Raw genomic sequence first — 16,828 nt, forward strand, 5'->3', positions numbered from 1 at the left:
CAGACTGAATCGTTGCACATACCTGGCATGTCGGAGTTCCAGTGAGTGAACTGAACATTTTCCTCAATGGTCCACTGAAAGGTCCCTTTGTTTTGTACATCTGAAAGTCCTATCCAAAAATATCTCTCAGGCCTCAGTCCAACCAAACTAGTTAGAAAGGCTTGCTCATATCTAAAAAACAACAACAATAATAATAATAATAAAATAATTTAAATAATTAACTACAATTAATTTTAGAAATATTTATGTAAATTTTTCTAATTGTCAACATGAAAAGTATCTCATTTCTATGTTTGAGCTATGATTTAGTTGGTAACTCAAACATATTGTGTTACATGTATGTGTCATTGGTATTATGCAAATTTTCACTAAGGAAATGTGATCTTAGGAAGGAAAAATACCATATAGGTGAATGAATAAAATCATTCAAATATACTCAAATCATTTCTCTTTACCGCTCCTCAAAATGGAAGAGAATTCTGAAAATGCAAAGGAGAGAGCTATAGCATTTAAAAATACATTGTTTAAAAATCAGTCTACTTTTCAAATATTTCAAATGTTCTACACAATGCTTAGCTAAATAACTTGAGAGGCCATAACATTATCAAGGATAATACAAATCCATGTGGATTTTCCCCTGAATTTCATTCTTGTATATCTGCCCAGAAACAGAAAAGAAAATTATCAAGAAATCTAGAGAAGCAGAGATTCAATCTCTAGAAAGGACTGGGAGCAGAATCACGAATTCCAACATTTTCTTGCCCTTTGGATCTCGTCTGTGTATTTGGCATAATCTGGTAATAACACAACGTGTTTAGTAAAGGAACCAAAGCTTGTCTTAACTGACAAATATTAGACAATGAGGCAGCAATGTAGGCAAAAATCTCTCTTTAGAGCAAAACAATAGTGGTGCCCAAAGTTTCCAGGAACAAAGGGAGATGTGGGTGACTCCAGAGAGAGCAGAGAGAGAAATGCAAAGAAAGTTGCAATAACAGAACATTTGTTTGACCTTATTCTGAATAATTTCATTTCCCAAACTGAAAACAAAACAAGACAAAAATTAGAAGTTCCAACCTCAATTTTTCTTAAATGTCTAAAAGCCAAACTTAACCACAGTTAGTGAGCTCCTGAATTAAGAATATCATAGGAAACACATAATGAAAAACAAATCTAAAATGTATAAAACAGGGAAATCTCTGCTCCAACAGACCAAAAGATCAATGACATGTCCCCATTGTACTTAAAGATATACAGCTCATCTCCTTGTCATAAGATAAAAAGGGTCTACGTTCTGACTTTCAGATGTTAGCATTTTATCAGGGTGCTACAATGTGTTAGACATTTAACTGTACCATGAAAGAAGGATGTAGGTTGAAACACAAGTTCTTTTATAAAGACTCTACAAATTCTATGACATCTTTCATTTTTATCAAAGGAGTGTTACTATCAATAGCATCCTCTACATTTCATTGGGTCTGCTTTGAAAGGCCGAAAATTATAACTTATTGTATTAAACTCAGTAATATTTTTCCTTCTTACTGCAAATGAAATGGACATTTAAATTTTCCTTTTAAGTTTCTCCTGGGCCTATTCTAGTGCTTTGCAGAGTAGGGGGAAAATAGACACATACTAAAAATCTTAAAAATAGATGGGACTCTAGAGGTCAAAAGTTACATAAAATCCATGTGATTTTCTTGACCTATCAGTCTAGTGAACCAGCAAAGAAAAGAATAGAAGAAAGAGAAAAATGAATAAAATATTTAGTAAATCTCTCTGCCCTATTTTTTTTTGTGGAAAAAATGGTAGAGCTAGAATGGGATTTTTGACCTGAACAACTTACTTACTTTCCCTGCTTCAAAAAATAGACATAGAAAAAAGTTAGATCCATAAACTACGTTTACTAGCATATGAATAAACAATTCTGAATATTGTTTTACAGTACTAAAAGTAGCAAAATAGTTTACAATGTTTCTAATGAAGAATTCAAATGAGGATATGATTTTTAATTCTTTTGCTTTTACAAGCCATACCTCATGTCATATGTAATTTACTCAGCAATTTAGAGCACATTGATACTTAGGCTTCTCTGAAAACTTTTCATTATTTGACATTTTGTAAAATAAAATTAAAATCATTGCATACCTGTCCTCAACAGTTGTTAGGTAAGCCTTCTCATTTACACAGGTTTGGTTTGCTTCTGCAAATGTTGAAAGTGTGTGTCCAATCATGTAGCAGTAGAAGCCATGTCTTTTCCAGCCCTATTCATGTTATCAAACACATTACCATGCATATTTATTAGATATTGTTTTAATAATATATTATGAAACACACATTGATAAACAAGAGACGCATCTAAAGAACTCAAATATGAGTCATTTGAAATGCACTTTTTGCATTTTCAAATTATTCACAAGTCATTTGAAAACCATTTCTATGAATACAGATAACAAGTGCGTTGTTCCTCCTAGGATGCATCATGGTGCAAAATGGGTGGAGAGTGCTCATTCTCTCCAATTCTGAGGCATCCTCCAACAAAACGATTTGGGAAATGTTTACTGAGGAAACTGACCAGAATAACTAAGATTTTGGTTTTAGAATAGGTAACCATAGGAAATAATATGCAGAATGGCAAGCCTTGTTGCCTATGAGGCCAATACTAGGTGGTGAGCCTAAAGCCGTGTCAGCTGGTCCTAGGAGAGAGTACTCATCAAACTTATGGCAACATGATTCGGCATGGTTCTCCTCCCATACTTCCAACACAGAGGAATGCTAAACAAAAACATAACAATAAACAAACAAACAAAAAAAACCATACTAGAGTTTGAATGAAAGAAGGGGAAATCTCAGGTACCAAAAATAAGTAGGAAACGAAAAGCTGGAATGGAAAATCTATCAGCTGAGACTGCAGCTGCCCGGGGCATATCGGACCTAGATTAGGTCATAGGGTCTAGGGGCTGGGGTACTATTGTCCATGCAGATTAGGATAACTGGCCATCAGCCCATCTGAGGTAGGGAGATGGAACTGACATCCTTGCATAAAGATGATACCCACTACAGGTAGTCCCTCTGGGCAAGGAAAGCAAGAAAATTCTCCCTACAGAAGTAGGAAATGACAGGGATTCTTGTCATCAGCCTAGGGTTCTGGGTGGGGGGAGAGAGGAAGGACATTTTCTGTTTGAAAAAGTCCAAACCCATACCACAGATGGGTACTCGTTCCAACTTTACACTACCCACATTGTATGAGAATCCACAGCCAAAGAATAGCAATCTTAGTCTACAAAAGGAGAATCTCAGGCACTTAGAGAAGTAAAATGCAAAACCACACAACAGAAATATTTCTACAACACAGGTCATGTAAGACTGTGACATTTGACGGCTAGGGTGGGGACTAGTTTACAATAAAAAATTACAAACCACGTGAGAAAATGACTCATTTTAAGAGAGTCAACAATCTAACTTATTAACACAACCTGGGAAAATATTATAAAAATCAGCATGTTTGAGGTTAAATGACAAAAGAAGAAATAGAATCAATAATGAAAGATCAAATGCTATGAATAAAAAAACAAGAGGATCTGAACACACACAAAAATAGAATTTCAAGAAAAGGAAAATACAAAGTTATCAAATATGTGGTGATGGAAAGAGAACTGACTCTGGGTGGTGAACACACAATGTGATGTATAGATGATGTATTACAGAATTGTACACCTGAAATCTATGTAACTTTGCTAACAATTGTCACCCCAATAAACTTTAATTAAAAAATAAACTTAATGGCCAGGTTAAATGTAGAAAATAGGGTTTCAGAAAGATTAGCAAGTTGGATGAGTGGAGCAGAGGAATGAAAATATGAAACGAGGTTAAAAAAAGTATTGATTGAAAATAGAATGAGAACACCAATCTAAGATAAAATTCAGAAGCACCAAATAAAATTAACAGCTGACAATTTGCAAGAATTAAAAGATACTAGTCTTCAAACCTAAGAGGCATATCGGGTACCAAAAGGAACCAATAAAATCGATCCAAATATCGACATGTTGGACTAAGCCTGGAGAATGGCAAAGATAATGAGAAGATCTAAAGATCAATTGAAGAAAATATAGAGGACACATTTTAAACAAAGAAGGATTACTCTAATAACAGGAATTGCATGGCAAAAGTAAAAGCCAGGAGGAAATGAAATAATATATAAAGCACTGTAACTATTATGCAGGGTGAGGATACATTTAAGACATTTTCAGACAAAGTTTTCCTCTCTCCCATATCAAGTGAAAGAACCACTAGAAGATCTATTTACTTTGACAAGAAGGAATTTTAAGTCATGAGGAATGAGTGGGCAAAAAGTGTACACTGAGCAAAGAAATCAGTAACTGTCTTTAGGAAGCCAGGTCTAATTACCTGTAGAAATGGCGAAGATAACTAACTGGACACTGGGAGTTAAAGAATGGAATATGAATAAGACCCGCAGTTTAGTTAATAATATTGTCAGTTATCTGGTTGTGATAACGTCTAGTTAGATAAGGTGTTATCAGTGGAGGAAGTGGAGTGGATGATACACGGGGAATTCTCTGTACTGTTTTTTTCCACTTTTTGTGAGGCTAACATTATAATGCCAAGTGGGTACTACACTAGTCAGGGGATCACTTCTTAAATTATATAAATGTCTAACCACCATGCTGTATACATGAAATTAATATAAAATAACATTGAATGTCCAAAATTCTTTTTTTTTTTTTTGAAGCCTAAGTGGAATAATAACCTTCATTTTGTTCAGGAAGCAGAGAGAGACAGTGATTAATTTTAACTTCAAGTCAGGAATGCATGTTAGAAACATAAGGTTAACCATTTAAAAAATAGAAGTAGAATGTATAATTCCCAAACATGTGGAGGAGGAAAATGGCATAATGATATTCAGTAGAGCCAACGTAATGCAGGAAAGGAGAAAAAAGAAAACAAAATGGTACACAAAATAAAGCACAAAATAAGATGGTAGAAACTGATCCAAGTGTATCAGTAGGCAAAGCAACTCTAAATTCATGTTTGCCAGTTAAAAGCCAGAGTTCCTCAAATTAGATTAAAAATAAAAGTGCAGATAAATATTCACAAGATTATTTCTAAAATATAAGGATATCAGTTGAAAAAAGAGGTGCTAGGGAAATACCAAGCAAAAAGCTTCTGTGACAATACTGACATTGTTTAAAATTGACTTCATGGCAAAAATAGCATTATTATGAATAAAGAAAGTAATTACATAATTAAAGGACTGATTCATCAGGAAGATATAACACAGATCAAAGTATATAAAGTGAAAATTGACAGAAATACAAGGAGAATATTTTGTCAAGTAGACAAAATATTAGGAATATAGAATATCTGGATAATATAATTGCTAAATTTTATTTTATCGGCATATATACACCCCTGAACCCAATTCCCAAAGATCATATTTTCAAGCACACATGAAATATTTATAAAGCCTGACTATGCACTAGACCACAAAGGAAACCTCAACAAAAAACAACAAAGACTTTATATGATCACAATGCAGTGAAATTAAAATCAATAGTATCTCCCAATTATTTAGAAACTAAAAAGCAAAACACTCATCACTACCAACACACACACACACACACACACACAAAAAAAAAAAAAAAAATTCATGGGTCAAAGAAATTTTAATGCAAAATATTTAGAATTGAATCACAATGAAAACAATGATACAAAAGTTATGACAATAATAAAGTACAGTAAAACCTTGGATTGCGAGTAACTTGGTTTGAGAGTGTTCCGCAAGATGAACAAACATTTCTAATACATTTTAACATGGTAAAAAAGTGATGTCTTGCAATACGAGTAGTTTGTTTCTGGAACAAATTATGCTCACAAACCAAGGCATTACTGTACTTTCATGGGCAAAAATAAAGCCAAGTATATCATATAATATTTCTTGATCTGGAATCATTGTGCACATTCTATACTCACTTTCTGGCAACCTGCGTCTGCTTCCTCAATTTCTGGCCCCGGGGTTTGTGATTTCGCCTTACAGATGTAACCAAGAGAACGCTCACAGGTCCAGTCTGCCCAGTACCCATCCTGTGGAAAGCAAAGAGGAAAAACTTTATGATTATCAGTGGTTTGACTTTGATGCTCTTTTCTTGTAATTGTGCCTCAGAAAAAGAAAACAAAGATTTGAGGTTATTAAGAGAAAAATGGCATCTATGAAAAGCAAAGGTAAATTGACGTTTTACAAGTAAACAGCAAATCTGACTCTGGCTACAAAGACGGAAAGGGAGATGGTAGCCCCAATATGTTTTTATATCTTAGCTGTCCAAGTCACTATTTAGAGGGATCTTGAGAGAAGCTAAAATTGCTTGTAAGTGATGGTGCCAAAGAAACTTTTGCTTGCAGCCTCTATAGTCAGTTATTTTCAAGTTAAGCAAGTATATGTAAAGCCATCCAGAATACACTCCCTCACCCAACACAACAAACTTAAAAACGCACCTGAAACTAGGCATCTTTCCTCCCTTTCCAAATTCTATTGAGGACCGTCCTCTTGGATCTAAGGCTCCATCCTCTCCCATGTCCTTAGAAATTTCGTTAAAATGACCTCTCCTCTCCCCTACGTAACTGCTAAACACCTTGAAAAGTGTTTTCTGTATTGTCTGCCTCTAATTCATCATCTCTCACTCAGTCTCAACCCACTGCACTCTGGTACTCAATCCTTCCACCAGAATAATGTTTATAAATGGCAGATTTGGTCTTGCCATGCCTGGGCGAATGCATGTTTTCTCAACCTCAACGCTAGTGTTCCTACCCACCTTTCATTCTCTAACTCCATGCACCAGTATGATGCTTTCTGGTTTCCTCTTCCCCAGACATACCCTTGCCTGTTCTTTTGGTAGTTTTCACCTACTCTCTTCTTATGCTTTCAATTAATCGCAATAAATACAACCACAATGACAAAACAGTAGCTAAAATTTATTTGGACAATAAGTTTGGGTCAAGTACTGTGCACATTATATGTATTAACCCATTTAATCCTTATACCCACTATGTAATCTGGGTACAATTATTATGCCCATTTTGCAAATGAGGAAATAAATCTCACATCGGAACCTTGCTTCTTAACCACCACATTCACCGTCTATTAACAAAACATAATTTGATGATATTCTTCAGTTGCCAAAGTCATATTTAGGATATGGAAGCAGTCCTTTCATATTTGGCACCTCCATGTAATCTCAAAAAAAAGAAAAGAATGTAGCGGGCTGGCCAAGTGGAGCATTGGTTAAGAGCTGGCTTAAGACGCCAGAGGCCCCTGGTTCGGATCCCACATATGAGGGCCAGTGACACTGCCCTCTACAGCTAAGATGCTGAACAACAGCTCAACCTGGAGCTGGGCTGCCGTGAGTCCCCGGCAATGGTGTAGGCTGCAGCCCCTGTGGCAGTGGGTTGCCATGGGCTACCATGTGTAGCCAGCAGCCAGCGTGAGCGGCCAGCAGCCACAGTGAGCGGCGGTCCAGAAGCCGGCGACTGATCTGCCTTGCCTGGGAACAGCGCAATGATTGTGCCAACTTGGGCCAGTGAAGCAACGTCCTCCACAACTAGACTGAAGAACAAAAGGACAGCAACTTGTCTGTTCCCCTTCCCCCAATTCTCCAGCGCTGTTCCCATCCCCCAATTCCCCAATAAAAATCTTAAAAAAAAAAGAATGTAGCTCTCCAAGCCCAGAATTCCAGGCCGTGGGACCCAGAATAGATCTAACTAGGTCTACATCTACTCAGAGCAACCAGTTGAAAGTAGAACTAAAGCTCTGAATTGATCACTCCACCCATACATATATGGTGTCATTTACATCCAGCACAGGAACAATATATGAACGTTAGTTATTGGTTAATTTCATCCTTGACCCGTTTCTGTCTGTTGCTTTTCTGGGCCTCTCAAAAATTTGACATTGTTATTAATAAACAATTAAGAGAGATTCAAGGAATTGAATCTGAATTTTGGTGCAACCTTGATCTATGCCAAATTAACCTAGACTAGGAATAATCTAAACAACCACATGTAATAAGTGGGACAAATCCCCTGTGGTCTCTGCTCGATGACAGTCATTAAAATTGTCTCACCTTGAGCACGTGCTCCTAACAACAAGACTGCCTGCCTGTTTGATGGTGGGCTACACCCACCTGCAACTAAGACTCAACTTAGCACCTTGAGCTGAGCTGCCGCCTGGATGGCTCAGTGGATAGAGTGTGCGCTCTTAAAAACAAGGCTGACAGGTTTGACTCCCGCATAGGATGGTGGCTATGCCCACCCGCAACTAAGATTGAACACAGCACCTTGAGCTTAGAGGCCATGAGCTGCCGATGGGCAGCCAGATGGCGACTGGCGCCCTCCACAATGAAGATTGAAGAACAACTTGGCTGGTCCCCTTCCCCAATTCCCCAACACTGTTCCCCTCCCCCAAATTCCCCAATTAAAAAAAAAAAAAGGTTGTCTCACCTTGCCTTTCATCACAACACAATCTTCCTGCCTGTAGTTGTCATGGCTTGGCTCTCCACGAAGCCATTTGGTAAATATCACAGGGGTCCCATCACTCCATTCAAAGTACATTTGAATCTTGAGGTCATTTAAGCCAATCCATAACTCATCATCTGGCTCTAAACAAGAAGAAAAACACAAAAGTAATTTACACAAAGTTTTCTTTCCAGAGATCAGGAGGTTATCAGGAAAGGAAGGCCCTTTGCTTTATCAACAACAGTTCTACCCTGTTAACATGATAGCTACCATAAAGGACTATCCTATTAAGTATTAACCTGACCTACATGTTGTAGACTGAGATGTGAACTACACTTTCTGCTGTCAATTTTAGTCGGATTGTGTAATGTATTCTTTACATTGTGAATGTGACCGCATTGTTGTGTTGTGCTACTGCGAATCATATTGCCTAAGAGCCGCAAAACTGAAATGGAGGTGGGCCTATCATTACCCTCTATCTAGTGGAACTCCTTTTTTGTTATAAATAACTTACCACGCCAACTGCACTCATTGTATTGGAAATATGGCAACTTATTTATATAAAAATCTATTTGGGTACTTAACAAATCTTACGTATGTTTCAAAGTAATAAATATCAAAAGCCACTTGTATTTTACTGTGTTGTTAACAAAAACATTCTAGTTATTTCTGTTAAAGCCCAATCACTGTAATAGGAGTAAAAATGATCTATAGAGTGAGAAGATGCATAAACTGAGGAGTTGAGCTGTGTCCTGACATTTGTCACTTATTTATTAGCCTGTAAATATAAATTAATGTGGAATTATTTTCACCACAACATACAAGAAAAACCCAAATAACAAATAAAGATTAAAACAAAAACAACCAGGTCTAGATATAAAATGTGATCCTTTTGTTCTAAAATTCTATGATGAGCATTACTGAGTTTTAAAAATAGTTATAATTCTTAAAGTTCTAAATATCATAAAATATGTCTAAATTCTAAAAATCATAACTATGTCTACATAAAATTGGACAAAAATTGGAGGCTAGGATTTTATGGCTAAAAGGTTACAATTCCAAATTTTTTTAAAAATGAAAGAGCACATAATTTGTTATCTATTTAATTTGCACAACTGGGAATTCCATCATGAATGCTTGGCTTATGGTCTTTAAATGGTAACATAAAATTACTTGCCAAAGGATTTTAAAGATGATGTTGTAGTAGAAAAAATGAGGAAAAATGCCACTTTACAGGAATTTCCCTAGTGGGTTTAGTGTCTTCCTCTTACAGCTGTCACTCAGCTTTGCTTTTGGAGAAGTCCCTAACTGGCTTAGCGCCAGTCCAAGCAGATGTTTCCAGCACTCTAAAGAGTGAATGACTTTGCCAGGATAATCCTTTTTCCTTTCACTTAATTTGGCAGATGATAGTCTTTTCGAGCAGCCAATGTAGGCTTCAAAATGACCTCACGCACGCCTCAGGGATTTAGGGTCAAAACTAATGAAGACCTAACTCCTAAGTCCTACAATTATAATAAAGTATGAAGAGTTTCCTACAAACATCTTTCTCACCGAACTGTTCTTCCTTTCTACCTTTTCTAATTCCTAAGCACAGTCTTGACCCTACTGAAATATGTGAGTATAAAGTTAGTGACATTTCATAAATTGGTTATGGAAGCTGTCTTAGTTGATGTCATCATAATTTATGTGTGCAGGTCCCAATTTATGCACTGTATTTCCATGATTAACATAAAAGATATCATCTCAACGAGCTACAAAAGGTTTTCTAGGATTTGGATTTAGAAACATTTTAATTTTATACCTTTTTTTTTACTGTGATCAATTTCATATTTATTGTTCTAAATAAGTCCTTATCAACAATAAAAAAAGAAAGGTTTCCCTAGTGAAAATTCACTAATTTTCAAGCTGAGTTTAAAAGCAACCTTTGTTATCCAACTTCCTAAAATAACTATAACAATAAACATATAAGGTTCTCTTGTTACTACGTGATACTATATAAAATAGTGCAAATATTGCACATTAGCCCTAGAACATTTTAACTAATCTGTTTCCTCTGATTCATTTGCAAATTTTATTACCTACTCTAAGCATCATGACTTACATGTCATGATATTATCCAGATAGAACCATTTTGATTACATTATTATCATCTGGTCTGAATTCCCCAAGATAGGTAAATAGAGAATAATCAAGAAATCATTCATAGGCTGCAGCTGTCTATTATCAGGGCCTAGTCAACTCAGTGAGGTAAGCAGAGAAGAAAGGGTTCCCTTTGGCACAGTAGCCAGGAGTAGCAGTATTTGGGGATCTTTTCAATCTTTCTCTGAAAGGACTCTATTTTTCTCATCTGTTTGTCAATTGCCTTTTCCTCCTCCCTACCCCCACTCCTATCAATTGTCAGGCAGCAATTGTCAGGAAGCAGTCCCCCACCACCACCACCATCCATTTCCTCTTGTTTTGCTTGCTAAAAAAACGAACAGCTGCAGTGATTCAAAAGCCTCATCAGTGGAAGCAGAAAATGATAATCATTTAATCAGCAAGTACTGCGGAGGGCCCATTATCATTAGGCTCTTCCTCGATGGCCTCCTATTCACAATAAGAATTCCCAACTCACTTTACCCACGTTTTTTTTAATAAGCGTTTATCAATTTTTGAAAACTTAACAATATTTTAGTTGGTACGTTTTCTATTCATATCTTACATGATGTACCTAAAATGAAGACATACATTTCTTTAATAGGTTGAGGCCCAATATCTAACCACTCCAATAAAATATCTTATTTCTTTCCCTACTCACCATTCTAGCGGCATTAGTTAGGATAATAAAGAAAATAAAATCCAAAGTATGAGATGATTCAGTTTGGTAACTTTCTTGTGAGATAAAAATATAGGCCTCAGAAAAGAAAATATATATACAACACACACAAATAATTACCAAAACTGAAATCCTACTGACAGGTTTAAAGTAGACTTCTCTGAGTCCACGTTATACATGGAAAAATATTTTTAAAACTATCCATAAATTGATTACATATTAAAAGAAAAATAAGTCAAATTAGCTTCTGGTGATAAAAACTCTTTAAAACACTAAACAATTTTTACATTTTCGGCGTGGTTAATATTCACTATTGAATTTATGAAATTGATAATTGAATTATTAATTTGAATTAATACAATTTAACATGTATGATTAAATTTTGCAGAGATGGTCAAAGAGTGGAGAAGACTGGCGTCAAGCCTGTTACTGATGTAAGTTCGTACCATATCCCAGCTGGGAGATGATGAAGTCAAATTCCTCAATGGTGTGGATACTTGCTAGGTCACCACCTTCCTTGCGACATGCCATCAAGGCGTCTCTTTGGATTTTCTTCTCTCTGTGAATCTTGTAACAGTAACCTGTGTATGGCCACCACTGAGGCGGACATTTAGTAGGCACGTCACTTTCTAGAAAAAAAAGAGTTTGAAAAACATTTAAAAGGGAAGTGTTTTGTTTTTTATTTTTAATTGTAACAACATTTTTTATCATTCTACATACAGAACAGTTCAGAGTTATGGGCAAATAAAGGCAATATTTATTTTTCATTTTTTTGGCATAGTCACAAAAAGATCAACTAGATTGTGTCTGCTTTTAGACTAAAACGTGTATGAATCCATCTTTCATTGTAAAAATAAAGCTAGGGAAATCTCTGTTTTTGGTTTGTTGTTGTTTTATTTTTAATCGCACCTACCACAAGGCCACATGAAGATACAATAGACTGTCTCATTTTATCCACATTTTGTCATCAACCTGTACTAAGCAGGTTATGTAAATGCTGGAGGTGCAAGGTTTGACATATCATACATCCCTTAAAGATTTCAATTTACCTCTATTCTAGGGACACTGGGGGGCCAATCATTCCTCAGAGGAGGGGCAGGACTCATTAAGCAGACATGAGAAAGAGGTGTTAAAATGGAATAAAATGGGGAGGGGGGACGTGCCACGGAGCCTCTGAACGGACCCACTGCCACCAACTTGCTCCCACGTGATGACACGTGATGCTGTGGAAATCACAGGGATATGATTCAGAAGTCTTTCAGGCAAAACCTGAATTTGCCACAAGTTGTGGGATCTTGGGCAAGTCACAGCCCATGAACCAAAGTATCCATGTATGTAAAACATTTTAAATAACATTGATATTAATACTAAACTCCCCATCCTCATTGTGTTCTGGACTAGAAAATATTTGCGATAACGTGACTGTACATTACAAATGCCATCCGATTATTATTTAATCAAATTGGTAATAGTGGCCAACATCCTAGCTATGGCTACTAATGGTTATGGTCAAATTTCAGAACCTTAAGTATATATTACAAAAACATAGTATAATGGTCGTAAGCTGGGGATGGTGAGGGCAGAGACTAACCATACTCATCCCCATGTGCCCTAGAGCTGGCATAGGGCCTGGCACATGGTAAGTGTAATGAATGTTGATCCAGAAAAAGAATTAAAGTTACATTTGCTGTACTGCAGCTTATGATTACCATTTTAGGCACACTATTTCAAACAGCATCTTAGCAACATACCTTGCGTAACAAGGACTATATTACCAAAGGAATGTCAATTTATATACTGAAGGTTGATATTAATGTTATCTAATGTGCTGCCTTAGTAAATGTTCAAATGTAGGGTATGTAACAATATTTGTTATGTGTTTAACGTATCAGTCCCATTTTCCCGTAAAGGCTGAGACTATTGGCAATATCTTTGTTAAAACCCAGGATTCTGGGTACAGTAGTCACTCGAGAAAATAGACAGTCATGATGACCAAACACTGTATTTTTGTAATACAAATATGCATACTTTTTAAAAATTTGATTCCCTCAATACAATTTAGATTCTGTACACTTCCAGGGGTTACACACAACACAAAAAAGTTTGCATACCTCTGGAGCCCTCTGGTGGGATATTTTAATTTTGCTGCCTCTGGTGGGAGGCTGAAAATAATGTCAGCAAATGCTTAGGGCTTCAAACATTGAACAGGTAAACTTTAAGAACATTTTAAAACATGAAAACCACCTGGGGCAGCTACCAAAGGTCACTTATTGGTTGGAGCAGTGTTGTCCAACAGAAATGCAATGTGAGCTGCAAATGTAAGCCTCGTACATTTAAACTCTTAAATTTCCTACTTGTCATGTTAAATAAAAGTAAAGAGAAACAGGTAAATTTAATGTTAGTAATATATTTCATTTAGCCCAATAGACCCAAAATATCATTTTAACACATAATCAATAAAAAAGATATGAGATTTTTTTTTATGATGTCTTGGAGGTCCGATATGTGATTCACACTGACAGCACATCTCAGTTGGAGCGAGCCTCACTTCATGTGCTCAGCAGCCACCTGTGGTAAAGTGGCCCCTGAACTGAACAGTGCAGCTCTAGGGACCCAGGAATTATGGACAAACAGGATCGCACGGCAAGGACCATCAGGGTCCAAGGTGGAATTCTCTCCCAAGGGGTTTCTGGTTATATGTGTTGCACAATTCAACCTTAGATAGTCTTCGTCAAGCTCTGGTTTATTTGACTTTATACACAAGAGAGAATGAATGGTTAACCCAGAAAGTATAGAGAAATTCAAGAACCAGTAACAAGTGAAACAAAGTGAGGCATAGGAAAGAAATAAGAATAGTTTACTGAGTGCTCGACAATGTGAACAAATGTTCACAGGAAGAATATTGTCAATATTTCCATTTCACAGAGAAGGAACCTAAAACTGGAGGAGGGAGGTTAAGTAATAAGGCCAAGTTACAGAATTCCACCTCCTGTACCAAGAAAACTATAAAACAACCATTCTTCTCTTCCCCAAAGAGGCAATTACAAGTATTGTGAAGGAAGAAGTGTAGAAGCTCTTCCAAGAAGGGAGAATTATACTATTTCTCCTACTAGAGGGGTAGAGGAAATGAACTACAAGCATGTTTGAGGTCTGCCTGAGGCAAGCCCACAGTCATCTTGGTGATCCTGTCTACTATGATCAGACCCAATAGCCAGGACCCTCATCTATTCCCATTGCAGATCTGCCCATATCTGTAACTATTAAAAGTGCAAACACACCTACTCTTTGATCTGGCTACTCCACTTCTAGAATTAACACATATGTGAAATGACATGTGTATCAAGCTATTCACTGTAGGATTGTTTATAATAATTAAAAAAAAGATGGAAGCAAACTAAAGGTCCAAGAATAGGGGACTCATCAAAAAACATATATATAGGGTCTCTCTGCAATGGCCATTGAGCAGCCATAAACATGCACACAGAAGCTATTTGTGTACTACATGGAATGATGTCCAAAATTAGTTATTAAGTGAAAAACTAAAGAATATATGTATAGTATGCTGCCATGGAATAAAACTGACAAAAACACTTATCAACATAGTTGTTTCATGGAATAACTAGGAAAGGATATACATCTATGAACACTTATTCACCAGAGACTGGAATTGGGTGGTAGAAGTAAGAGATTGGAAGAAAATATTATTATTTCTCATTTGGTACTTTCGGACTTTGTAGCCATGTCAATCGTTATTTTAAAATAAATAAAATTGCTTTTCAAAGTCAAGGAGAAAAAGGTGTAGAATGCCACACTGTCAGATTTCCCAAGCAGAATACATACATACATTTCTTTAAAGTACTAAGTGTCCCTTTAAAAATAGCTTAATAGGGAAAAACAATGGAGTTTGTTTGCTTTTTACCAATTTTTAGGAAGATGCAGTCTTGCCTCTTCCAATCACATGTCCAATCACATATTGGACCTCCAAGACATCATTAAAAAAATCTCATTTTTTTTATTGATTATGTGTTAAAATGATATTTTGGGTATATTGGGCTAAATAAAATATATTACTAACATTAAATTTACCTGTTTCTCTTTACTTTATTTAACATGACAAGTAGGAAGTGGTTTAATTCTTCTACAAAATTATAATAGAGAGCATAATTGATTTTTTTTTCCTCAGGTCTAGCCTACATATAAAATTCAGTTACCACTTTTGGGATGTTTTATTCCGTTTCTATGAAGACTTCAGTGTACGATGTTAATCTGAATAGGATCAGAGTCCAGATAGACCCTTGAACAGTGAGGCCATTAAAAAAAGGTTTTTTTTGGATATTTATTCCCTAGGTTGGATTCCAATTGAGTCACATGCGCGAGTTTTATAAACCCTCTGAGTATCTTTTTTTCTCATGTAGGCTGTGTGAATAATAATACCTCCCTCATAGGGCTGCTGTGAAAATAAAATTCTTATGTTCTGTCATGTGGTGCCTGAGCACCACAGCACACTCGGGAAATGTTAGTGACCAGTAAGTAGTAACCAACAGAAAGAAATTTTGTAGGAATATCATTAAGCGTACTCCATAAACTATCCACAAAACCTGTCATTTCATACAGTTCTGACTAAGTTGTCATTTTATCTTTAAATTATAATACTTGATACACTTACATCAAAAGTGTAAGATCAAATACATCACTTACCTGAGGGAATAACAAAAGGATTCAACGTTGTGTTGCCCTTTTTACAAATATAGCCCAATTTCTGAACACATTCCAAATTTTCCCACTTAGCATTTTTCCCGGGATTTAGGGACACACAGCTTTTTCCGGGTTCCATGGATGGACTTCCTGTAGGGAAAAGAAAAAACTGAAGTGGGACTCATAGGTATTACAAGTAGATAGCCCCCTCAGTCTCGTGCTTTCAGCCTCGGCCTTTAATGGATTCCCACTCTGTCTTTTGCTACTGATTCACTAAGGAATATTTACTGACTGGAGAGCAGAAGCCATGTTGGGTGTTTGTTCTCTTGTTGGATCTCTCCAAATGCCTAAAGTGTTCAACACGCAAGTTTACGTCTTTGAAATAATTTTTTTTTTTCACAATATCAAATAATAAAGGGAGAACTCAAAGCCTGAGCGATTTTCGCGCAGAAGGTTATGTAAGTATGACAGGGAGGTTCCCAACCAGCCCTAGTAAACACTGTCAGTACCTACTAAGACAACTAAATCAAGACTTGACTAGAGAGTTTCTGGACATGGGAACGCTTTCCCCAATTAGAGCAGACAGGAAAGGAAGACAATAGATTGGAGGAAGGCAAGGGAACAGAAAAGGCAAGCAACGAGTAAACGCTGATAAAGTACGCCCAGAACGAAAACTCTTTTCTCAAGGTTTTCAACTCAGCCTGCGAAGAATATTTTTAACAGCTAACCCCTCATCCCATTTTTTTCCTGGAAACTGATTAAGGTACCAGATAAAGTCAACTTTGCTAATGTAAAGGA

General features: G+C 36.4%; 1 protein-coding gene across 1 annotated transcript in view; it reads right to left on the minus strand.

Moving 5' to 3' along the window:
* Window positions 1-16,828, minus strand: part of MRC1 (mannose receptor C-type 1) — an 80,867-nt gene that overhangs the window by 35,270 nt on the left and 28,769 nt on the right. Inside the window, exons 6-11 of the mRNA XM_019662941.1 lie at window positions 16,034-16,180; window positions 11,782-11,964; window positions 8,506-8,663; window positions 5,986-6,096; window positions 2,143-2,258; window positions 23-171 (exon numbers count right to left, since the gene is read on the minus strand). Coding sequence (XP_019518486.1) covers window positions 23-171; window positions 2,143-2,258; window positions 5,986-6,096; window positions 8,506-8,663; window positions 11,782-11,964; window positions 16,034-16,180 — 864 coding nt within the window. The remainder of the gene's footprint in view (window positions 1-22; window positions 172-2,142; window positions 2,259-5,985; window positions 6,097-8,505; window positions 8,664-11,781; window positions 11,965-16,033; window positions 16,181-16,828) is intronic.

This window comes from Hipposideros armiger, unplaced genomic scaffold (assembly GCF_001890085.2).
Source record: "Hipposideros armiger isolate ML-2016 unplaced genomic scaffold, ASM189008v1 scaffold_383, whole genome shotgun sequence".
Classification (NCBI taxonomy): domain Eukaryota; kingdom Metazoa; phylum Chordata; class Mammalia; order Chiroptera; family Hipposideridae; genus Hipposideros; species Hipposideros armiger.